The sequence below is a fragment of the Vipera berus genome, assembly GCF_964194415.1.
Source record: "Vipera berus genome assembly, chromosome: 2".
Lineage (NCBI taxonomy): Eukaryota > Metazoa > Chordata > Lepidosauria > Squamata > Viperidae > Vipera > Vipera berus.
The window spans coordinates 65,235,405-65,261,050 of record NC_138203.1 but is presented as its reverse complement, the minus strand read 5'-3'; the positions used below and the strand labels follow the sequence as shown (position 1 = coordinate 65,261,050).

The window sequence follows — 25,646 nt, the reverse complement described above, 5'->3', positions numbered from 1 at the left end:
TTATCTGATTAGATTGCTATGGTATCTCAAGTTTAAGTAAGGGACTGGGACCTTACAATTCTATTACAGAAACTGAAGCAATTTCTACCACCTCATACTCTAGAAATTAGGAAAATGTAAGTCCTGCCTTAAGCATGAAAGCTGATTAGGCCTGTCACTCTCTCTCAGGCCAACCTACCTTGCAATATTGTTGCTGTGGGAAAATAGGAGGCTGGATATTACATATTTTCATCACCTTAAATTATCTATATGAGGCTTCATTTCACTGACTGGATGATCCTCCACATGGTCTTTGTATACAGAGGCCGTGTGGTACTGTCCTGGAAGTGGGTGCCATTTGGAAGCAGTGACAAGGGCACAGAGCAGTATCTGCCACTCTCAAAATGGCGCCCATTCCCGGGACAGCACCATGAAACTTCTGCATAGTGTTGTGATTCAGGGTCAGCCTGTGGGTTCGGCAGTTGGGTCGGATGACTCAAATGAGGGGGAGGAGGGGGGTGTTGAAGAACTTGCTGATGATGGCTTTGAGGCTCCGCAGAGCCCCCAGCCAGGCCCCTCCCACCTGGTGGAGACCCAGCTGTGTGAGCCTGACAGCGTGGATGAAGATGACCCACAGCTGGCCCTGTTCAAGGACGCCCGACGCAGGAGGCAGTCAAGTAGGAGTAAACAGAGGAAGGCAATGGGGCTTCTCGGAAGGAGGGAGAGAGAAGCCACGCCCTGAACTCTTTATAAAGGACTTGTGTGGGGAGGGCTGGTTTGCTGAAAGCAACCGCTCAGATAGTGTTTCAAAGCTCCGGTATCTTGGTTCGTGTCTTGTTTGTTTTTGTAATAAATTTGGCAGACGTATTCCAGCCTCTTGCCGTCTGTAAAGGGGTTGCCTTTTCTGCAAGGCCGGTAGCAGGCTGGTACAGAACACATAGGAAGACCGTGTGGCAGATCAGCCGGTTCTCCGTCCGAAAGGCTATCTTCAGAAAAGGTCAGTGAAATGAAACCTTATATAGATAATTTAAGGTAGTGAACATACCTAATCGGCCTCCTATTTTTCCGACAACAACAACCCTGCAAAGCGGGTTCCCTGAGTGTGTGTGACTGGCCTAATGTCACCTAATCAGTTTTCATGTCTAAGGCAGGATGTACACTCTCCTGTTTTCTAGAATATGATGTGGTAGAAATTGGTTCAGTTTCTGTAACAAGATATCCTGGTTCTATGACAAGGGAGAGAAGGCCCAAGGGAGTGGTACCCATTGGGGAGGGAAGTGGACATGGAGTACTTCAGGGAGTAAGAGAGGCCCAGGGCAGACCTCATGAGCAGGAGAGGTGCTGTCTTCACCAAAGAACATTTTTCTAAGGATCCTACACCCCCTGGTCTTCAAGAATAGTGTTTGCTTGATGGCAGTTTAAGTGGGAAGGTCCTACTCTATGAACAGAACTCCTTTAGAATTCTTCCAACAACTATTCTGACTTGCTAATTTACAACAAAATATAAAAAAGCCACTGAAATATTTACCTGTAAAGTTAACTCATTCTTAATACTCTGAGATTCATCAACCTGAAGAAGTATTTCAGCTTTATCTTTCACTAAAAAGTCAAACAGAGAAAATATTAAGTCTATTTCCCACATCTTCAAAAATGGAATAGAATGGTATGTCAGCCCTGGCAAGCTAAAAAAGAAAAATGGTGGTCTGCACTAAGTTTAATAGATCAAAGATTGTATATATCTCATCTGAGGTAAAAGCTAAATAAAACTATTTTTCTCAGTATTTTCCTAAACTGCTTCCATATAGTTTAGTGACTGTTCCAGTTTTATTAAAAAAAATAAAAGTAAAAAAATTTAAAACATATAGCAGTACTTACTTTCACCTTCTTGAAGCATTTTCAGTAGCTGGGCATTTCGTGCTTTTACTTCCTTGTATTTTGCCTGATTTTTTTTTAAAAAAATAGTTAATACAAGTGATACATTTCACCGTTTGTTTCAACATTAAGAGTATTAGGGTTAGTTCAGTTCTGTTAAATGCATTGAGGAAGAACTGGATTATTTTTAAGGTAGCTTTCACTGCAACATACAGGTAGTCCCTGCTTACAACTGGTTGCTTAGCAATCATCAAAGGTATGATGGATTCCCCATAAGCTACCTGCACCACGATTTCAAAGTTCAGACAGCCACATCCATCCACAGTCCCACAATCAAATTCTAGCACTAAGCAACAGGGTCATCTTTATGGCCATTTGTAACAATCCATGGTTATGTGACAATTTTTGACTTTTGCTGGTTTTCAAAGTGTATTTCTGGTTTCTGGCAAGAAACACCTCTTTGATAAAAACAGATTCACCTAATGACCACTGCAAAAGTGTTGAAAAATTGGGCGTGGTGAAGTTGACCCCAACAACATATGACTGTACGTCAGGGCTCAATTACAGTTGTAAATTGAGGACTACTCGTATCCAATAGTATAGTTATAACCTTTCTACTTAGTACATGATTTCTATTTGCTTTTCGTTAAATGATTAACCTACCTACCACTGCAATACTAATTGTTAACTAAAATATTTGAGAAAACAATGAAAAAACAGAGATTGAGAAATGACTGGGTAGATTCAACAAATCTCAAAACAAGTATTAAAATTAATATTTAGGCTATTACAGGTAGTCCCCCAGTTACAACCATAATTGAGTCTGAATCTTGTTTGTGAGATGCCACATAACCACTACGCTTAACAATCACAATACTGGCTCTTACAGTTTCAGTCATTAAGCAGATCACCTGGAAGAGGGGCTGGACCTCCAGCGAGTAGTGAGGCAGGGAGAGGACCCAGGACTCCTGAGTGTGGTAGGGTGGGAAAGCAGCTAAATCTCCCATTATATCTGAGAGGCCTGGGCCCTCTTCCAGGCCCCTGGGAAGAAGGATCTCAAACAATTCAGTAGCATTTTCATTAGATTTGAGGTCTGTTTCTCTAGGGCAAGGGTAGGCAACCTCGGCTCTTTTATGACTCATGGACTTCAACTCCCAGAATTCTTGAGTCAGCATAGCTGACTCAGGAATTCTGGGAGTTGAAGTCCATGAGTCATAAAAGAGCCGAGGTTGCCTACCCCTGCTCTAGGGCATCAAGGGATTTTTCCCTCTAGAGAAATACTTCCATTCTGAGGAATGGACCTCAAATTAGTCAAAAATGCTACTGAACACCAGCAATCTGTGCCTTTCAGACCACCGGCATTTTCATTTTGCTCTACTCTCTGGAAGGCTCAGAAGGGGTCTGTAAAAAGAAGGGCAAAGAATACTGAATGTCAGTGATCCGAAAGGCTCAGAATGCTGGCGTTTGCTAGTGTTCTTACAGGATGTGGAGGTTTGTTCCTCCAGCATGCAAGAGGATTTATCTCACTGCATGGAGGAGAGGGGAAATTCCTCGAAGTGCTGGGGGAACGAATGTCAAATCCAATGTCCTCTCTGCTTGCATCCTTTCCTGCCAGATTTATTTATTTATTGCCCACCTTTATTACTTTTATAAACAACGTAAGGCAGCGAAGACATCTAATATTCCTTCTTCCTTCTTCCCCCCCCCCATAATGACTATAGTGTGATCTGAGTTGGACCGAAAGCTACTGTCCGGCCCAAAGTTACCTTTCTGGGTAAACCAGCAGAGAAGATTGCTATGAGTATCATATTATCTCAGGACACCTGGCAACCAGTCATAAATGTGAACTGGTTGCCAAGTGCCTGAAATGGGGTCATATGACAGGTTAATAAATTATATGCTTTTCAGGAAAACACATACCTCCCACTGATTGATTATACTCTTTAATTGCTGGATTTCTGCATCTTTCTTTTCAAGTTCCAATTTTGATCTCTCTAGTCTTCCATCTTTTAGAAAAATACCCTATAAAGAATTAAAGAATATAAACTTAAAGGTTTATATCAGAGTTACAGAAATATAAAATATTAATAATTAATGCATTTTCAAACACTGAAATACGCTCAGTGATGCTATACATCCACATTTATTATAACTCAGAAACACAATAGAACATCTTATATCAATAGAATTGATCAGGTTAGCAAAATTAGCAAAATTTTGTCTTATTGTAACATATTTACAATATGTGATTATAGCCTGCCCTTACATTGACTTTTGTTCAGGGAAAGGATACCTTTTCTCACTCTAAACAGATATTTGAAAATTAAGAGAAAGTTTAGTTTCTGAACCTAGTTTACAAAGAATCAAATTATTCAGAATTTTGTTTGAAAAGGCATCAAAATATTTTTGTTTGTTTGCAAGAAATGCTAGCAGACAGAAATAGAACAGGAAAGAATAGATTGTTTTTATCAGTACATGTCATCCATAAGCTGCGACTTTCCAGAATCCTAATTATTCTGTACCAATCTGACCATTATATGGAAACTGAATTTTAGAGGTAACTAGGCAATCTGTGAATGTTTAAGTCAGTTTCAGAGATATTTATTTACCAGATTCCTCAGTGACTACCATAACAGAGTTTCTAATGCAGAGCTCCCCAACATTTCCTGCTTGGCGGCCCAGAAGGAAAGGGAGGAGCAGGGAAATGTGTGCAGGCGCAGCCCTGCACGCGTCTGCGGCCCCTCGCACAAGCAGGCTGCATGCACTCACGGTGCTGTGCTGGCTATGCGCTGGTGTCCACACGTATGCACAAACGGACAGCACCCATGCACATGTGCAAATGGGGCCACTAGCGCCTGCACGGTGGTACTAGTGCAAGTGGGGGGGGTGCATGTACACCTGTCTTGAAAATAACCCATGTTGAAATGTATAACATAGCAAAACATCAGGAGTTTACACAGGAAATGTTTCAATATTTTCTATTGTTTCATCAAATGTTTTATAACATTTGCCAAATTTCAAATCCACTGGCGTCATGGATCCCAGATTTGGGATGCATTCTATAAGTTAACCCATTTGAGGTAACTTTTAATTCAAGCATTGTTCCCCTACAATGTACTGTTTTGCCTAGTTAAATGTTACAAATTAACAAACAGGAGAGTTTTAGCAGTATACTAGACAACCCATGACTCACTGGGTCCTAAACAGATAAACAAAATCACCAAGGGCGGGCAAAAAAAGCAGCCGGAATGGGAACAACTTCCAATTTCCTGCTGGCTTACCTATTGACTTTGCTAGTGGGAAGCTGGCAGGGAGCATCGAAAATCATGATCATATGACCGAATTGACTGCAGAGGTGCTGCAAGGGCTACAATTTTGCCAATATTGAAGATCCTTCAAGTTTTAATCCAATGGGATTGAATTTAATTCAGTAATGGATTCTGGGCTTTGGATGCATTCTTTTTAAGTTATCTCATTTGAAGTACAGATGATTCTCAACTTACAACCATAGTTGAGCCCACAATTGATCATAATTCATGATGATTGTTAATCGGGTCAGATCTGAGCTTACCATCGAAAACTGCAGTCATGTGATGTGGGATACTGCAAATAGCTGTGAATGCAGTCCAGCTGCCAAGTACCCAAACCTCCCCAAAATTTGCCACAACAATGGCAAAATCCGGGTTGTAAGTCCCATTTTCAGGGCCCATTGGAACTACAAGTGGTTGCTAAGTGACCAGCTGTAAGTTGAGGACTACCTGTACCTTGAGTCACAATTTGTTGCCTTAAGATGCAGCCTTCTGGCCATAGAATGTTACAAAGAGACAGGAGAATTTTAGCAGTAACCAGACTACCTGAAACCTGTGGGATCATCTTTTCAGAGATTATTTCCTTACCAGATTCCTCAATGCCTTCAATAATTGCTGAACTTCTAATTATTGTTTTCACTATTAAAGTTGGGATACATTCAGAGTTGTAGCTGCCTTAAAAACGGCCCAGGTTGAACTATATAGCAGAGTCAAACATCAGCACGCAAAAGTTTCACTACATTTTGTATGATATCATAAACTGTTTTATGATCATTTGTATGTCATCAAATGTTTTATAAAATAAATTTGTCAAATTTCAATTCCACTGGAGTCAGGGGTCCTGGATTTTGGATGCATTCTGTCAGTTACTCAATTTGAGGTACCTTGGTTCAAAAACTGCTGCCCTATCATATATTGTTTCACCCACTTAAAAGATTACAAGAATTTCAATAGTATATAAGAAAGATTACTGAGAGATGTTTTTGGAAGGACAAATATGCAGGTTCCATTCAAGACAGGTTCAAAATTGATGTACTGTCAGACTTGGCAAGGCAGTAAGAATATCCTAACTAATATTAACATTAGCTTTCCCAAGCATTTAAAAATCTTTTGTTGCTAACGTAGTTTACATTATTGGCAGATATATGAAACTAACAATTGTATTCTATTTGTGGACTTTTCCGTGACGTAACAAACCAGATATTAGTTTCATATTTATTTAAAATATTTTTATCATGCTCTTGAAATATAAAAGCTCCAGAGTGACTTAACTAAGGTTAATAGATACTTTGTCTATATTTTTGACACAATAAAAACAAAGATGAAGAAAAGAGAAAGAGAACAAGCAAAACCATGGTCTATTCTTAAAACGATGTAATTGTCAGATAATTTCCAATATTAAAAAATTTACTGATTTATTTTTTTTGACAAGCCTTATGCTGCTTGTTTCTCCTTTGAGTTGTTTAAGATAATCAATTTTGACTCCTCTAATTCATCTATACTCCTTAAACTGCTGATATTATATGTATTTAATTCCTCTTAAATATACCTGTGTGCGGTCACAAAATGTACTGTTATCTATTCCATAATCTGTGATAGGCTCCCTTCTTTTTTCTTTATTTAGAATTTTATGCATATCATCTTCCAGTCTATTGAAGAATTCGCCATCATTCAAGACACTATGTGGCGAGTTCAATTCCTGTAAAGAAACTATAATTAACTTCTAACAAAAACCACCCAGCAGCTAGACAATAATTGTTTTAAGGCTCGTGGATCAATTTCAAAACAGAAGTAATAAATTATTATCCAGAACTCCTCTGCTCGTGGATAGATTTAAATATGAACTGTCACTGTTGATCAAGTTGTAATAATTCCCCATGCCGTTACATAACAGGATATGATAAATATGTGTCCAACTGCATTTGAATGTAATGCTGAACTATAGTTATAAGAAGTTATAATAAGCCTTAAAGCCACATATGTGGTCCTCTCGTTTTACAGCTTTCCATCTATTTTAGATAAGCCACCTAAAACAAGAGATCTTAAATTATACTGTGCCTCCTAAAAGAAAGGAATTTGTGGAGGCAAAAGGAACTACTTAAAATTCACCCTGTGCTTTGTTATAGGTTTATCAGGGCAAAATGAGAGTGAATTTTGACATCACTTCTGCTTTGCTGTTTCTAAATCTGATTCAGTTTTCAAACCAAGAGAGAAATTTTTGTCCCAAGCTGCTCATAATCCCCTGGGGGAATCATGACCTGTTTGAGAACCTTAAGCCTAAAGAGTACAGGTGGTCCTTGACTTATGACCACAATTGGGACCAGAATTTGAATTGCTAGGAAAGGTGATTGTTAAGTGAATAAATTTTATGACTTTGTTTGCCAGTTGTCAAGCAAATCACGTCAGCTGTTAAGTGAATCCAAAGTTCTCCATTACTTTGCTTGTCAGAAGCTGGCTGAGATTGCAAATAGTGAACACATGACCCTGGAATGCTGCAACTGTTAAAAATACATGCTGGTTGCCAATCATCTAAATTTTGACTGACCATGGGAATACTGCAAAGGTTGTAGGTGTGAGGACAGATCATAAGTAATTTTTTCCAGTGCCACTGTGACTTGGAACGGTCATTAAATGAATGGTTGTAAGTCAAGGACTACTTGTAGCTAACATTAACTCTAATTTGTTGAAATGAACTAGTGACATAACCAATGATTTTAAGCTGCTATGACTCAAACAAGGTCTCATTAAATTTAATCATAGTTTGTCTTGTAAAACTCAATTGAAAATAGGTCTTGAATTGCTCACAAGCTATATTGATACAAAACTCATAATCCAAGGGGAGCAAGGTTTGCTTATGTAATGTTTGCTATGTGGACTCCAACTAATTGGACATACATAGTTATTAAGAAAGAGTCCTCAAAGAAGGAAGAAAAAAGTAGCGATGAATCAATAGAAAGGTAAGACATGAGCAAGCATAATGAATACACAACAACTAACTGGAGCAGCGGTCTTCAAACTTGGCCCTTTTATGACTTGTGGACTTCAACTCCCAGAATTCCTCCCAGTCATAAAAGGCCAAGTTTGAAGACCCCTGAACTGGAGTTTGGGATTGTTATTTTGCACCTTAAGAAACCCTATTGTCCATTACAAATTTATTCCGAAAAATGTTTAATCAGTCATTATTCACAACTAAAGAATGTATAAGAAACAGAACTAAACTATTTGTATTGCTATTCATTTAATTTAGTGTGAAAATTTTAAAAAAAATCTTCATTTTTTTTGGATTCTCAGTTATTTAGATTCTCTGAACAAAAATGTGGTTTGGAATATTTGAGGTTGTGATGGAATGTATTTGACTGAATTCCCAGGAAGGAGGGAGGGAGGTGTATTCCAGAGAACTAAGAGACAACTCAATCCACTTATTTTATGTGAGAGAAAGCCCCTCCCTAAAAGTTCAGAGTTCACAAGTAGTGAACAAAGTATATATGGTAGATGCAGATATTAAAGTATTTAGTCTGGCAAGATTCTGTCTAAAGTGGAAAAATAAAGAAATCAATTAGGAAGAATAACCACATATTCTTGGTTTTAGGCCTGTAGGTGCCTAAATTCCTGCAGCGTACTGATTTCAGGCCTTTAGAATGGTAGCATTCACTAGCTTTCTAGCCTTCCTCCCCTGGGAAGCTAGTAAATATAATTGTCCACATGAACACTCAGAAGGGCCCTTCTCCAAACTACGTTAAGTTGATGAAGTAACCTTCGAACGATCACAATCATTGCAGGTGTCAATGTTTGCAGCATTGTATGAGGTGGCCTTGCTGGAGGACCATGCTCCACATCGACTAGGCATGCCTTAAGCTGCCGAAAAAGGCAAAAATAAGTGGACTAAGATGTGGTGGGGTGGGGAGAAGCTCTATTCCCAAGGCTCAGTCATTGAGCATAGCAGTCATATGGGTGTCTTCTTAACAACTGAGATTCCAGTCCCAACTGTAGTCATAAGTTGAGGACAACCTGTATATTAAACTGTAGAGGTACATGGAATGGCCTTGGATAACAGGAGGAAGAACCATTACCAAGGCAGTGGTCAGGTAAGAAAGGCTTGAGATTCGGTCAAGAAAATAATGTGAGAATACATCTCAGACAAGCCCCTCCCTAGTTCACACAAAGATAAAGTGAGAGAGGGAAAGAATACTCATATTTACAAGATTCTGTTACCATAGCTGTTACAATAAAATTAATCTGAACCTATAAGGTGTTCATTTTTTAGTCTAGTCCATCTTGTTGGGCTGAAATAAAGTAGTTCTCAGGACTATTGAGAACTGGTCTATTATATAAAAGCAAGTATTCAGCAGTAACTTACCATACATAATTGAAAAAGTTATACAAAATAGCAATCAAAAAATAAAAAGTACACCACCAACAAATTTAGAATAATTAATGTCATCTGATCTAAACTGTCCCATGTTAAACTCAAGAACTTACCTCTTGCCTTTTGGGGAAATGATCTGAAACATGAGATATATCACAGATTAATTTTTTAAATCAATCTGAAGGCCAAAAAAATCAGATTTCAATACCATATATTTACAAAAATTATAAAGCAAGGTACCCTGAATTTAAATTCCTTTTTTCTTGATTTAGCAGGGTTTTTTTGAGTCTAAGCATTAACCATACAAATAGGAATACTGTAGAGTACGCAGAGTAGTATTTTTGCATAGTAACTGTAGAGGAAATAGAGACATTTTGAAACTTGGTCTCCAATCTCTTTTTCTCGTTTTCACTGGAAATACTGAGTGGGCATTGGAAAGGAGATTAGAAACTGCAGCATTCAAGAAAACAGAATTTCAGCCTGCTCTCCTGAAGATTTTTCCAATTCAACTAAATTTCCAGCATCCATGTGTTTTTATTTAAATTCTAATCCATTAAACAATTTGATTTTTCTCTCTCATCAAGATCTCTGTTAATTTTCTTAGTTCTTAACAGTGAATGTCCTTCAACATCTACCCCACCAATCACAACACAAACCAAAAGACATAAACATAAAACATAAACTGACTTTATCTTGAGGAATGACCTTAGCTGGAAAACAACTGTAGTTCAGTCTGGTGATTTGCTAGGAATTCTCGGCATCTTTCAAAAATATAAACTATTTTATCTTCCTAAACCATTTCTCTAAGTCAAGGATTACATTCTACACTGACTTCTGAATTCCTGGATGATAGATTTCACTCAGGTTCAAGTGCTCTAAAATTTAAATGATGATCCATAAAGTAATAATGGGAATAACTGTCTCCTCAGTTATCCATGATCTTCTGAACAAGTAGTATATGCAATGTACTGTATGTGTGGTATTTCCAGTAATTTTAATATTTCCCATTAACTTCCTAACTGCAATTCCTTTTAATTGCCTTAAAAGTCAGTTTTCCCAAACTGGCAAAAGTTCTAAGTTTAAAGACTGTTCTGAGCATCTATTCAGGTTCACAATTACAAATAAAAACATACCTATGTTGGAATCAGACTGAAAATCTTTTAAAGATACTGTGAGAGGTTTGTCTTTTCCTTGATGAATTTTTCGTTTCTCTTTTTTGTGTATAGCCTTTGGTGGAAGAGATGTATTTTCAACATGTTCATATTCCTATAACAGAATAAAAATGTATATTTTTTCTAATTATTTCAAAAATATATACAGGAAATCTCTATCAAAATGAAATTAAGCACAAAAAGGAAATAAAACACATGGTATAATATTTTGATTGATACAATTTATTATTTCGGGATGTTTCTCTAAATAGGTGAACTCTATTTAACATTATACAATGAACTGCATAACATTATGTAACATTAGTATAAACACTATTTTCTTAATTTGCTATTCACTTGATTGTCCCAAATGCTTTTATCTTCCATATGAAGTAGCTCTAGTCGTGTCTTAGGCATCAAAGCCAACTGGGTGACCCTGGACCAGTCACTTTCTCTCAGCCCAACCCACCTCACAGGATTGTTGTTGTGGGGAAAATAGGAGGAGGAAGGAGTATTAGATATGTTCGCCGCCTTGAATTACTTGTCAAGTTATAAAAGTGAGATAAAAATCTAATAAATAAATAACTTCAAATATGATTCTATAGTTTTACTGTCACAAATATATTACTTCAGTGAATAGAAATGAACTCACTCACAGGCTGAACAATGAAATTTATTTTATATATCTTAAATAATGACAGTACTATATATTAATTAGTCTAGCATTCTGTTGTCATAGTATCCAGCTAGATCCTACTCAAGGGAACATAAACAGGATGTAAGTGTCATCATGAGTAGCCAATAATAGTTTTAACATCCATAAATTTCTCTAATCAGTTGCCTAAGTTGTATTTTTTGTATTACTGAATTACGTAGATTAACCAAATTTTATAGACTATAAAGAAGAAATGTGAAATTAAATTATTTATGTGGACACAATAGTTTAGCTTCATTGAATATTATTGGGTTCTATCAGGAATAACATATGAGGGTTCATAATAATAATAAAAAAATAATCAGGCATCTATAGACAAAATGGAACCACTGTCAAAATTTCCACTAGACTTTGCTCTTCATTTTTCCTGGACAAAATACACAGTGCTCCAACGTTTGAGAAACACTGTGTTGGAGAGATTGTCCAAACCAGGGGAAGGAGTCAAATGGGGAATTAGCCTACATGGCCCAAGAAGGTGAAGTTTGATACCCCCCCCCCTTTGAATGCCACTGAACCTTATCTAGTCTCACCCAGGTGCAAACTATAACTCAGAAGATTCCTGAGAAGCCTGTGTATAGGCTTGAGCAATAAAACAACTAATTGAACTCTGCTCATGTGATTGTCTGTGCCTGACACACTATAATGTATTGCTTAAAATTTAATAATTTAAGCTTATAAAAAGTGGTCTGTTTAAATATTGATTGCATAAACAAAATCCATACAATCACTAGTCATATTAATGGTCCCTATGAAGGGGGCTTACACAACATTTATTATCGTAGGGGCCACAACACCACAAAGTTAAGAATCTTTCTTCTAATAGCTTCTTAATCTTGCTGTCTTGAGAGAATTTACTATAATTTTTATTTATATTTTTATTGGAGCAATTTATAAATGCTGTCAAACAGAATTATTCTATATAAATCACAACCTTTCTGGACTACATTAGAGAAGATATAAACAAAAACATACATATTGTCCTCTCCTATAATATAGTCAGTCTTACATCTGGTCAAAATATTTAAAGAAAATATGAGAAACACCCAACAGTCTTTTACAATGAATCCTGCTGGTTTATTGTCCATATTTCATATAGCATATAAATTGAGGCAACATAAGAAACTGATTGTTTTTATTGTTAGTTGATAAAATTTGTTACAGCAAGACACTAACTATTCTACATCTTCATTAGAGCACTGGCATTTAGAAGCATGAGAAATTGCTATGTGTGAAAAACTGACACAATGAAGAACTGAGTATGGATGTCTATATTTCTCCACAAGAATCTAGTTTACAAACCTGGGATTGCTTGGTGGTGTACCAATGAGGTATTAACCAGTTACAATTGTGCTTAGCTTTCAAATCTAGGAAAATTCAACTGGGAGCTAGAATCTACAAATTTAGCACTTCAATTTCATCTCATATTTCTTATGATTATATTTGATTTTGTTTTTTGTTTTTTAAAAAGAGAATCCAGGCAACTTACAATATATGCGAGGAAGTTCAACAAAGATGGAAATAAAGGAATGGATAAACAAAATCCTCTTTAAATAAAAAAATTGGAGAAATGAATCAGTTTGGCTTAGACAAGAGAAAGACTGAACAAGAATATGAAGCATCAAGTACCTGAAACCTGTCATTCAAAAAAAGTCAATCTATTTTCTGTAACTTCAGATTTCAACTGATCATCAGGAAAAAAACTTCCTTAAGAACAATTCAGTAATGGAATGTTCAGTGAGGTAGTGTTTTATATCTTTCGCTATATTCAGGCAAAGTATGGATAGCTACCAATTAAGGATACTTTAAATTATGCATATAATTATATGCCATGCCAGGGCTTTTCAACCTTTTTACCCATTGTACCACTTTTAGGATATGGCAACATCCGAGTACCACCAGTCGCCTAGCAAGGTGTCAAAAACTTGGATGACCAAAAAAAAAAAAAAAGGAAAAAAGTGATGAAGTACAGGTAGTCCTCAACTTACAACAGTTCGCTTAGTGACTGTTCAAAGTTACAATGGCAATGAAAAAAGTGCCCCCCAAGCCACAGCCGAGCAAGGCGCCTGCCCGCCCGGCAATGCTCTTCCTCCTGTCTGAGGTTTTCATTGTTGTGAGCATTTCTGTTGAGGATTGGCAGTGGGGGTGGGGTGTAGGGTATTTGGTTTTTATTCCCCCCATCTGCTGGGTGGTTGCAGCAGGTTTTGGTCAATTCACATGACCCTGGGACACTGTGACCATCATAAATATGAATCAGTTGCCAAGCATCTGAATGTAAATCACAAGACCCTGGAGATGCTGCAATATTCCAGCTGATTGGCACTTCTTCTGGGCTCAGAAGCACCATGATCAGTGCCGAGCTCCAGCTGGAGCCTGGTGCTGATCCTGGCGCTTCCGCTGAGCCCTGACAGCCCTGCAGCTCCAGCCGTCTCTCGCTCAGGCTTGTGCGGTGCTGCCACTGATTCAGCTCATTCCCCTCCCCCGCTACCACTTTTCTAGGATGGCTGCGTATCACCTGCCAGGTGCCAATGTACCACAGGTGGTATCCGTACCACTGTTTGAAAAGCCCTGCCTTATGCAGCCCAAACCGCTTTCAACTCTTTCAATTCTATGCTGTAATACCCATCCATCAAAAAAGTTAGAAAAGCAAAGGTGTCCAATAGGTAGCATCTTAATAAACATGGACACTAACAGCCAAATGGCTGCTCACAGATATATGCAGTGAGAATACCAATGTTAAGTGTTGCCAGAGTAGAAGCACTGAGGTTTTTCTTGGGGGAAAAACAAAAAATATGTCAACTATAGGTGTCCAGATTCATTTTGGTTCTTACAAGGAAAGAGGATATAAAAAGGTTATCTACACATCTGAATGTCCTGAATGTTTGAGAGACTGAGAGCTTTAAATACATCCAGAGTATGCCTTCCATCCTGGTTCAACGTGATGGACAAACTCCCAAAACTTAGCTGTAATCACCTCTTTGCAATAGTAAGCTGTAGCTCTTCCCTAATAGCATCTGTCATGCTTGACAGCATCACTCAGAAAACAGAAGAAATATGACAGCTGATAGAAAAATTTTACCTTTTCTCTTATCCCAAAGAAACACAAAATTCTAGGTGATTTCATAGCTGTTTAATATGATTCCATCTAGGTGCTTTAGACGTCTGTAAAACTCATCTCACCTACTTGTGCCTTAAATATGTGCTGTTCAGTCTTCAGTCATGAAGGTTCAGCCATTCTGTATCCAGATGGAAGAAAGGACCTTGGCCAAATATCTTGCAACTGGCAGCTGCTTCATTCCTGTTGATATGAGTCTTTGCAGTTACATTGTCACCAATATCAGCATATGCTTGCCCCTCAGCCCAAACAGGAAAGCCAGTAGTTCTTATCACTTTACACTATGGTGGGAATCTGAGGTAGGTGCCCTGTTTCGTGCCAGTAAGCCCTCCCAATATATATTCCTCAGCTTTTGATACTAATATTTCTTTTACTCTGTAATTTCTTCCCTTTAGGGGAATTGTTCTTCTCAAGAATTGTTGATGTCCAGCATGTCAGGGAAACTTTCACTTAGACAAGACTCTGATGAGTAGCACTGTAGCACCGAAAGATTCATTTGTGTGAGGATTCTTTAGTCTTGATTCCCTGCCAATGAGGGCAGGAAAATGAGGTCTAAAATAGAAGATGTGAGAACTGTTCTAATTGTAGAACTATCTTCTCCAAGGAAAGACTGTGGTATCTGCTATATTTTATTGAAATGCCACGAGATTCCCAATATCCAAGATGGGAAATTAAGATGGACAGCAGTTTTGTAACTATCTTGGAAGCTGAGAAGAACTCAAAGGGTGAGGATGTGCATTGAAATGTGCTTGATACATAAACCAGAGAAACTTGCAATGTCTTCAAAGGGTAGAGCTATACATTTAGGCCTCTATGAGATCCACCAAATAATGTCTCCTTTCAATAAAGCACATTCGAAAGATCTGAAAATCTCCATATAAACTGATGTGACTTTACATGCTTCTTGAGGTCTTTAGAATCTAACGACTCTTCCATTCCATTATTTTGGGACTAAAGCAAAAACTGAATATATGCCTGAGATCCTGTTGTTTGAAGGAAATGCTGCTTATCAGATGAATGGTACTTTTATTCCTTTTAAAATTTTAAAGAGAGGAAAAACATTTTGAACTTTTGAAAACAGCTCAAGAGCACAGCCCTCCTTGGCAGTGCATGGGCTCAGCGATCTAAAATAAACATTTCACAAGAGACTACAAGCTACTAGAATCTTTCCTACTACTAAGTGTAGCGTATCATGCTAAGATCTATCATTTATTGTACCTTGAGGAAGCAGGGGTTGGTTTTTATTCTTGCTGCTCATTTTATCTTGATTTTATTATTTGAATTGTTTAACCCAGTAGTTTTTATACTTTTCATTGCATGTTCATGACAAAGGAAAATAGTTATCGGGCTATAATAAACATAAAAATTATCTAACCTGGAAAGAAAGGATAAAAATATCCGCCAATCATGCTCACTATTTCTGCTTCTTGGCTGAGGTGTACTGGAGCAAAAGTAATTCTAGTCTTTTCTCGAGTCTTCTTATACTCTCTTATATTTCAACATGCATGTCATGAAGAAGCTCCAAAGACACTACGCCCCATTAAGGAGAATAATTTGATAGTTCTTTAATAAGAAATTCTGTCACATCACTAGCTCTCATAGCTTTTGCAGCAGCTTATATAATATCACAACACAGGAAGCTCAATCAAAAAGTTTGGCATTGACTTCTGGAGCAGGGGCCCCAACCTCCAGTCCGTGGACCAGTACCGGTCCGCGGTATGCCAGCAACCGGTCCGCACAAACAAGCAAAGCCCCATCCACGGGATGCAGGCAGCACACAAAACCACGCACCCTCTGGTCCGTGGAAAAACCTCTCTCCACGGAACTGGTCCCCGGTGCCCAAAAGGTTGGGGACCTCTGTTCTGGAGTATGTAGGAAGAGAACCCAGTCATGAATGTCTCCTCTGCTGTAAGAAAGCAGTTCCTTCTCTGAAAAGAAAAAGGTATTATAGTTGTTGACTTAATAACTAAGACTGAAGCTTACAGGATTTGAGGACAAAGCTTCTCGTCATCAGAATTCCTCATGGCCTCATTTTTATCCTTGAATCCCATGGTATCAGAACCCATCATAGCTACTCCCGTAGACAATTTGATCGCAATCTATAGCTATTAGGTTATATCCTAATGGAAATCTATGGAGTTTCTTAGCCTGGTAGAGGGTAATTTGATCAAGAGAGGCTTACTCTACTGACTATAAGAGGAGGAAGATGAGGACCTAAGAATTGATTTCTAAAAAACTGTACTTCTCCTACTGTCCCTTGTAGTGTCTTTTCACCACTTGGATAATGTATATATAGTTACTGAATGCTGTAAACTCTTGCAGAGAATTCTTTTCTGGGAAACAAATTTCTATTGGAAGCTGAAATTGCATCTCAGATGACTCTACATCTTCCAAAAGGAAATCTCCTCATCAGAAAGCATTTAGAATTTTTTTCCATTCTGTTATCTATTGTAAATATAACAGAATTTGGAGAGAAAACCAAAGGAACCTCAGACAAGAGACTGTTGGGCTAACTGACTACTGGATCAGTTATGCAGCAATTTAATAAGTTTAGAAAATATCTTATTTTGCTGTAAGAGCCTCTTTATATTTGCAAGTTTAATTGTGATCAGTTAGGGCTTAGTGTTTTTTAATCTTCTTCCTTTATCAGCTCCTTAATGGTAGGTGGTTTATCCAGTCTTATGGCCCAAAGTGGAAGAATCCCTTATCTCAAATCAAAAAGGGCAAAGCTGCTGCTCGAAAATATTTCCTGAGCAAATCCTCTCTTTCAAACCTTATCTATTTCCAAATAAGATTCAGTTAGTATTCTGAGTATGTTTATCAGTATCCTAAGTACATTTATCACTAACTCAGCAGAGCCACACTAACTGGTCACTGAGCCATCTGGACCTTCTTCTGCATCACAGCAAACAGCAGTGACTCTTTATTGAAGGAACAATCAAAAAGCACATAGGTTTTGCTTCCTTTTTCATTGTCCTGACTTGGAACTTATCACCAATCCTAGCCCCTGTGATTGGAAATTCCTGTTTGAATGCCTAAAATATGTGCAGGAGAATTACATGTTTTGACTTCCTCCTTGGAAGATCTATCATACTATTTTAAACTCAAGACCCAATTCATTCCTCATTGCTTACACTGAGTTCTTAGCAAAAATGTTTATAGGAACATTTTTAAAAATGGAGATTCTTTTTAACAGGAGAGGGGTAGGTAGGTAGGTAGATTTAAGTATTTCTACTATTATGCCGGCAATACTTTTCCTACTAAAACAGAAGACAATCTTACTACAATATTATTACAAAGACTGCTTATGATTTATTTTTACAAAATCAGTTATATATAATGGAATACCTGCCACCCATATTTTGAACTGTGATCTAAAATTAGAGAAGATCTAATTACATTTTGTTACTCTAATTTCATTACCATACTGAAAAAACACTCTTTTATAGATTACGTTCTCTTACATGGGACATTAGAAATTGATAGGTAATTGTATTTTCTACAAGTACCCTGCTATTGGAATAAATCAGAAAGGGCTGAATACATTTATAACAGAAAGGCAGTATCACTAGTTTTCAGGAACAAGTTTCACATTGTTGTGTATATTTTATTCATTTTTCCCCTGCCCTAAACAAAAAATGTAGTTTGTTGTTTCCAGACAAGGCAGAGTTTGTTGTTTACAGATACTGATTATTTATTTATTTTTTTGGAGAACCAAGCAGAATCCCAGATTGCATGTAACAGAAAGCTATCATTTCTTAGTTTATTAATTCTAATAATTAGAACAAAACTGAAATGTGAAGACTGTAGGTATTCTAATACACAGCTGGCTAATATGTTAATTCTACTTTACGGTTCTATGATTTGATTAGTATTTTTCACATGAAATGATAAAATGCTCAGTTTACTGATAAATCTGTTTAGCATACACTTTGTTTAAATTGAAATTATATAATTTAGATTAATATCTTAGTAATTGATTCAGGCATTTTATAATTAATTTTCAATTTTATAACACCATATTTTAATATAAGCTATGACAAAAGATTAATGATTCCTTCTCTTCTGATATTTTTATATACTTACACATAATTTTTCTCAATGGATGTTTAAAAACAACATTGAGGTTAGATTAGTAAGCCAGTTTATTTAATCAACTCATGTTGAATCATATAAAACCTATACATGTATGTACTGGTAATCTTTAGGACTGGACTCACTGGCAATTGGGACTGCAATTTCCACTGTTACAGGATGTGGTTGTGAACAACACATGATCACATTGCTTAGTGGTGGCAATCCCGGCAGTGCAGGTTGCTGTTGTAACCCCAGGACTGTATTGCTTGTTAAACAAGGAACTCACTTGACCATGGCATGAGAAGAGATGGGTGTCCCAGGCAAGCAAGCTGCGCAGGTGAGAGCTATTAGTGTGTGCCACAGGCAGGCAGGTGCTGTGGGCAGGCACTATGAAATGTGAGCAGATGGACCTTACAGAACAAAACAAGTAGGCAAGCGAACAAGAGGCAAGAGTGGGAGTGACCTGTGATCCTCCTGTCGGTTCCCCCATTGATTTTGAGGGAAGCCAGCAGGAAAGGATGACCACAGAACCCTGAAACTGTTTTAAGTACAAGCCAGTTGCTTGTATTACAATCTTGACTGCAGGGGCTCTGCGAGGAAAATCGAAAGTCCACCCTAGTTCGACACCCTTGTAATTCTAAATGGTCACTGAACGAGTGGTCGTAATTTGATGACTACTTTTATGAAGGAAGAAATTTAAAAATGTTTCCTTTTTTTAGTGGAAGACAAAGTCATATCTCTTGTTCTTATTTTTTGTTGTTCAGACAAGATTTGGGAACACATTTTAAGTAAATGATATAATGAACTGAGGCTTTCTTTCCTAACCCAATATTTAAATATTTTTAAGCCCCTCAAAACTTTTGCACATTAAGAAAATAATTGATATTATGGTAGATCCAGGATCTGGAGTGGATGTTTGTTATGCTTTAATTTTAATGAAAGTAAGAAATACCTTTCTGTGTTCTTCATATTCCAGTTTGCTTAAAAGTAAAGCTTTTTCAAGGTCTGCTTCAAACATTTCAGAAGTCAGCTGATAAAACAAGGCAAAAAAGCAAATGTTGTTAGAAAACATTTAATATACATACACTTTAATTTAAAACTATTCTTTGATGAAGTGAACTCAGACTATTTTTCACTGTCCTTTACTGTATTCCTTAAGTGAAATTAAGTCAAGACCAGGATAAAATTGGTAAAATCTTGCTTCTGTGAAGTAAATATACATAGCAGCATGTGTATAAATACCATGTATGCTGGATCTACAAAATATTTTTCTCATCGACATCTTTAGTAAGATTTTGTAGAGAATATTAAAGGCAATTGTGTTACAGTTATTGATGTTGAACCCTTCCAAATTCAAAAACCCAGTGACACAAATTCTGAATTAAGGAAGACTTTGCTGTAAATCAGGGTTCTCAAAAGTGATATAGTTGAGGGTCAAAAGGAGGTCAATAAATGGGGAACAATAGGAACAGATTGAACTTGGAAGTGTGGTGATTTATGACTAAAATTCACCAATCTCCAATATCAGTGTCCATTTTGATGGTCATCCTTCCCATTAATGATATCAAGTTACAGCAAAAATGGTATGGTAAATCCTTTACTTTTCATATTTCAAATATTATTTTTATAAAGGTATTATCTATTATAGTTGGGGTTGTTATTTATAATATCAAACTAGTTTTTCATATAATTAATGTTTGGGGGTTGATAAACAACCTTAAACTGAATAAAGAGGTTGATGAGCTGAAAGGTTTGGGGATCTCTACTCTAAATAAATTTGCTCAAGACTGCAGTCAATTGCATCCTAATTCTATGCATGCATCCTCAGAATTATATTCATAGGGCTTAATTTCAGGTATATCCAAACCTTAAGCTTCAGTTTTATATCCACTTGCTTGCCAGAAGATCTAAGAAGCACAAGTAAGAGCCAATATTAAATAGTGATTATAATGCTAGCTTGGCATTGGAGAGCCATGAGTTCCAAGTCTACGTTCAGTCACAGAACCACACAAGGTAACTTTGGTTACTCTCACTTGAGCCCAAACTGCTTAAAGTTGTAGCTATGGGGAAATAACGAAGGAGGGAATGCTAGTATTTGACAGTAATATACTGAAAAATAAAATACTGAAGTACCTGTTCATCTCGTTGTCTCCACTGTTGCCAATCCTCTTCCTGGGAGTCTTTCCTCCCTGTATGGTTGATAACTTGCTCGTGCAGAGAGAAGCAGGCTCCATGGGAAGCTTTTGGAGGAATTTTTTTAAAAGCAAGATTTCTGAGCTAAAAAAAAAAAGAATGAACTATTTTCAGATATGAAAGAATGATTCGCTGAAACCATTTTCACAGTTTAACTGTATGGTGATTTATTTCTCTTATTAAGGTCATTTAGGGTTTTTTTCCAATTTAACCCACACTTAACCTCATTTGCTTCACTCTGCTGCTGCTCCTTCTTTTTCCTCCTCTTTTCCTTTTTCTTTTCATTTATAGTTGACTTGTTGCCTGCAGTGTGAGTCTTTCCACCACTCTGATTACTTCTTCCCTTTCCAGATTCTGAATCAGAGCCACTGCCACTATCAACTTGCAAAAGAGCAAATCTAGATGCAGTCGTAGGGACTGAACTAATTACAGCGGAAGCCATTCTAGTTCTGCAAGCGTCTGAAAGCAGACCTCCAAATCACAGTATTTCCTGGAACAACAAGAATATAATAGGAAATTATGGACTCCCTATAGCTCAGCATAAATGGAATGACAATCATATCTAGTTTGACCAGGCATAGAAAGCACAATCAAAAACCATAACAGTACATTTCAATCTTAACTTGCCCCATATACAGGAAAATAATAATTTTTCAATAAGGGTAGCTGTATTACCTACTACAACTGTTATCCTGAAAGGTTCTAAATCAGTGTTTTTCAAATTTGGCAACTCTAAGATGTGGGAACTTCAACTCCTAAAATTTTCAGGATGCTGACTGAGAAATTCTGCAAGTTGAAGTCCCCAAATTTTACAGCTGTCAAGTTTGGGGAAAAAATTCTTTTCCTAACTGCAAATATTTTTATAATTAATATGACCAGTAGTAGTTTTTTTTTTCAAAAAACAATTGTAGGAAGCTTGTCTAAATGGTAGGAATTTTTCTAAGAAAAAAAAACACATAAAATCAAAATAAAAATACTTAAAAGTCAAAATGAAACCTCAAAATAATTCTTGGGAAATATAAAGCAAAGATTCATGAAGTGATGTATATTTCCTGGCATTTTTTTTACTTTTTATGGTTAGGAACTCGAGACAGTATATACAGCCCTCTCTTCTTTAAATATTAAGCCCTAATGCAAACATAGCAATGCTACTTCTCCAAACCTGCCACTCATTTAGATGATGAACTGGGAGAGTAGCTGCTGCCACTTTTTTCTTAGTGAGAACTGTAAAAGAGTCTTTGTGGATTATTTCCAGTGACTTGCATAAGAATACAGAATGATTTTAACAGAGTTATCTGGAAATATTATGTTGATGTTTTAAGGATTTAAATTAGAAAGATATATAATTAGTCTGGCAATCACAGAAATATCTAATAAAAATATGGTTTACACTAAATTTTCGGTATCTGAATCTAAGAGAAGTTCTGTATTGTTTTATAAAAATATAAATAAGATATAGATGATTTCTCTACTTTCTGGTGAAAACAAGTAACAAGGATGATATTCCCCTATTTTTTTTAGATGCTGCCGTTTAATAAGCTAGTTTATATTTATGGCTCAAAGCAGGTGTTATTTTTTTGTCTCAGGATGTATTTTATTGTTCAAATAGCCCACCAAAGCTAAAATCCTTTTTAAAATTATATAACAGGGTATGTTATATTATTCGTAGGAAGTATCCAATTAAAACAATCCTTTTGTTACTGCATTGGAAAGAAAACTTTGTCTTCACCAAAAGCTTTGAGCGGATATTTACTATTTAGACAGGAGGGCATAGAGTTCAAAATAATACTTGAACTTGTGCTGTAAGAGCTATCAGCCTATTCTTGGTCAGCAGAAAATTATACCATCATGAAATTGGATGCCCCATTACTCGTGCCTCTCCTCTTTCTTCCTTTGAGGCAATAGGGAACAAAAACGAATTTTATACTCCTAGCTACTGTACCGCAAGCAGATGGGTTTTCGTAATTTGAAGCGAAAGCTCTTCTAACCACTGACATCATCGCTGATTTTAAACCCATTTCACACCTAGGTAAGGAACGAGATAATTTAATAAAAGTCTAAAGGCAAACATTTGGGGAAATGATTAGGCGCAAAGTGGAGACAAGACCATCCTTTTCCCCTTCCATAAAAATAAAGGTGAAGTGCCCCAAACGAATGCCCTCAGCATTTACTCCCAAGTAATACTTCTGAAAGCTCCCGCTTGGTCAAATCAACAAATTTGGGCCTTTTCTCTCTTCCCCCCCCCCCCCGCGCCCTCCTGTCTTCGGGAAGATGGCCTGCCTATCGTCAAGCTTTAGCCCCGGGAGTTTTGCTAGTAATCAGCTGTGGCTTCTGTATTGCTACCTTTCGAGCGAGCCTTTGGCTCGGTTTCAATCTGAGTTGGGAAAGTAAAAGGCGACGCTTTTCCTTCTGAATTAGCGGGGCTCGTTTGCTCCAGGACCGCGGTCATTCCCAAGACCAGAACCAGGCCGACCTATACAGCTACACCGGCGAGCCCTGGGCGTCCTCGCCTCCCCCCCCCCCCACGCCGGGATCTGCGCCAGCCCAACCTTTCGCCTCCCCTTCCCCGAGACCGGCGCGGAGGAGGGCGGGGGACGCGGCGCAGGCATCTCTTGCTTTTTTTCGGCTCTTTTCGAGGGACTCCATCCACCTAGAAGCGGTAAAGGCGAGAAGAGCCCTCCTCACCCGCCTTTCCGATCCCCAAAGCCGCTCTCGGGTGAAACAGACGGGGCGACGGTGGCGGGCTTCCCTTGCAGGCTAAGCGGGCAGTTGCCGGCGTCGGGAAAAACGGCTCGGACGTTGTGGGCGCCAGAGAGCTGGCGGAGACGGCGGGCGGCGGCGGCGGCGGCGGCGGCGGCAGCAGGAACGGGCAAAGGGGGCGCGCGAAAGCGGAGGAGAAGCGAGAGGGCTTTTGCAGGCGGGCGCGCGCGGCCGTGCTTCGCTCGAGCGCTCGCTCGCCGAGTTTTGTTTACGTCTCGAGTCGCCCGGCTGGTAGAGTAACGCAGAGGGCAGCTGACGCATGCGCAACCAAGCCCGCTTGTGACGTAGCGGGACCACGAGGAGACCCCCCGCCGCTGGATTTGTGGCGGCTGGCGGGACGAAGTGAGAAAGCGGGATGGATGGGCGAGAGGCAACGCTGCCCGAGGCAATCCGTGTCTCTTGGGCTTTGGGTCCCAAATCCACATCTACGCGTATAACAAAAGCAGGTGAGAAAACTGGAACAAGGAAAGGACGGGAATACTTCCAAGTTCTTCGGATGGTCACGCCGAGCAGCTGAAGTCTTGCGTTGCTCACCTCGGTCCGGGTTACCGGCCGGGGTGACTCGGCCGGTCTGATTGCTCCATGTGCCTAATTGGCCCGCGGGGTGCTGTGTATACTGGTGGGGGGGAGATGGCAGTCCTGGAGGTAAATGACTTCAAGCCCATCAAGATGTTTGCTGCTGGGAAATGTACAGCACCGTTATAATCTGTCGCTTTTTTATTTCGTAGCTTTACATGAAATGCATCAGTGAAATAGTTCATAGAAAAATAATAATAAAAATCCAATTCTGTAGGAACCTTCTGCAAGCTGAGTTAATACCGCTCTTGTTTGTAGCGTAGCATCAATTTAGGGAACCTCATTGTGCACACGTGTTTAAATTACTTGGCTCACTCCCATAGACTGATGGAGGCATACAAAAGAAAAGCAGTTAGAAACATACAGCTTAGACTCAAATAAAGCAAACCACAAACACATCAACCCAAGATCGGAAACCAAAACCGGGTCAGAAGTCTAGGAGAGAGGGCGCCCTCCTTATCTCTGGGGGAAGTTGTGCCAGAGGGAAGGAGCCCTGATGGAGAAGGCAGGCTTTCTTGGTCCTGCCAAGTAGTAGTGTTTAATTGAGAAGGTCTGGTGGATACTCACTTCAGTCAGAGCTGAAAAAGCTTCTTGGATGAGAAGGGAAATGTCTTCAAAGAAAAACAAGAAAGTCAAGTTGCCTCCTGAAAAAGCACCTTTGGGACAACCATGACCTGGATGACTGAAAATCTCCATAGACATTTCATTATGCCCTAATTAAACTCAATTTCATTGAGGGCTGCATCAGCATTGCGGTTGCCTTCAGGGGGCTGGGTGGGTATGGCCAGGGTGCGCGTGGCTAGAGTGCGTATGGCCTGGGTGGGCGTGGCCAGCTCTACATCAAGGGTGCCTATGGGGGCCTGGGCAGGAGTGGGACAGATCTGAGGGTCTCTGGCAGAAGGAGGGTCTCAGGGCCAGGGCAGTGGGGGCCATTCCCTCACTGTTTCCAGGATGGTTTCGCGGGCCACATGAAACCACTTCGCGGGCCAGATCTGGCCCCCGGGCCTTGTGTTTGACATGTCTGCCCTAATGTATCTGGTGGCAACAACAGTTAGAGACAGGTGGTCCTTCAAATAACCTGGTTCTGCGTGGTAAAGTTCTTTATAGGTTAGGACTAGCACTTTGAATTGCACCTGGAAGCCAACTGCCAACTACTGTAATGCAGCTCCCGCAATAATGGTGGCACATGGGCATACCATGAGGCACCCAATACTGTGCATGCAACTGCATTGCAGTATGGTGGGGATTGAGGAGTTAAAACTGTGAATTTTTAAGCATGAACTTTAAATGTTGTACACCACCTAGAGTCACTGTGTGTGAGTTGGGTGGATATATGCCGGCATCAAGCTCCCTTCATCCCGTGCACTCCCACAGGGAGGGCCTTCTCAGGATACCGCCGGTTAGGGAATGCCGGCGGGTTATTCCTAGGGGAAGAGCGTTCTCTGTGGGCGCGCCTGCCCTCTGGAATGATTTACCCGTGGAACTTAGGACCGCCCCCGATCTGCGTTCGTTTCGCCGGGACCTGAAAAACTGGTTT

The 25,646-nt window shown here is 38.9% G+C and overlaps 1 protein-coding gene across 3 annotated transcripts in view; it reads right to left on the bottom strand.

Moving 5' to 3' along the window:
- GKAP1 (G kinase anchoring protein 1) overlaps window positions 1–23,756 on the bottom strand; it is a 29,481-nt gene extending 5,725 nt beyond the window's left edge. Inside the window, exons 1-10 of one of the 3 annotated variants that reach the window (XM_081320299.1) lie at window positions 23,459–23,754; window positions 20,997–21,263; window positions 20,714–20,857; window positions 19,533–19,610; window positions 10,659–10,791; window positions 9,639–9,661; window positions 6,709–6,858; window positions 3,772–3,873; window positions 1,855–1,918; window positions 1,508–1,578 (exon numbers count right to left, since the gene is read on the bottom strand). In XM_081320299.1, the coding sequence (XP_081176425.1) occupies window positions 1,508–1,578; window positions 1,855–1,918; window positions 3,772–3,873; window positions 6,709–6,858; window positions 9,639–9,661; window positions 10,659–10,791; window positions 19,533–19,610; window positions 20,714–20,857; window positions 20,997–21,215 (984 nt within the window). In that variant the 5' untranslated portion in view covers window positions 21,216–21,263; window positions 23,459–23,754. Of the gene's footprint in view, window positions 1–1,507; window positions 1,579–1,854; window positions 1,919–3,771; window positions 3,874–6,708; window positions 6,859–9,638; window positions 9,662–10,658; window positions 10,792–19,532; window positions 19,611–20,713; window positions 20,858–20,996; window positions 21,264–22,715; window positions 22,752–23,458 lie in introns of those variants that run through there. The other 2 variants (XM_081320300.1, XM_081320301.1) reach the window with 2 other exon arrangements.
- Between the last annotated feature and the right edge of the window lie 1,890 nt (window positions 23,757–25,646).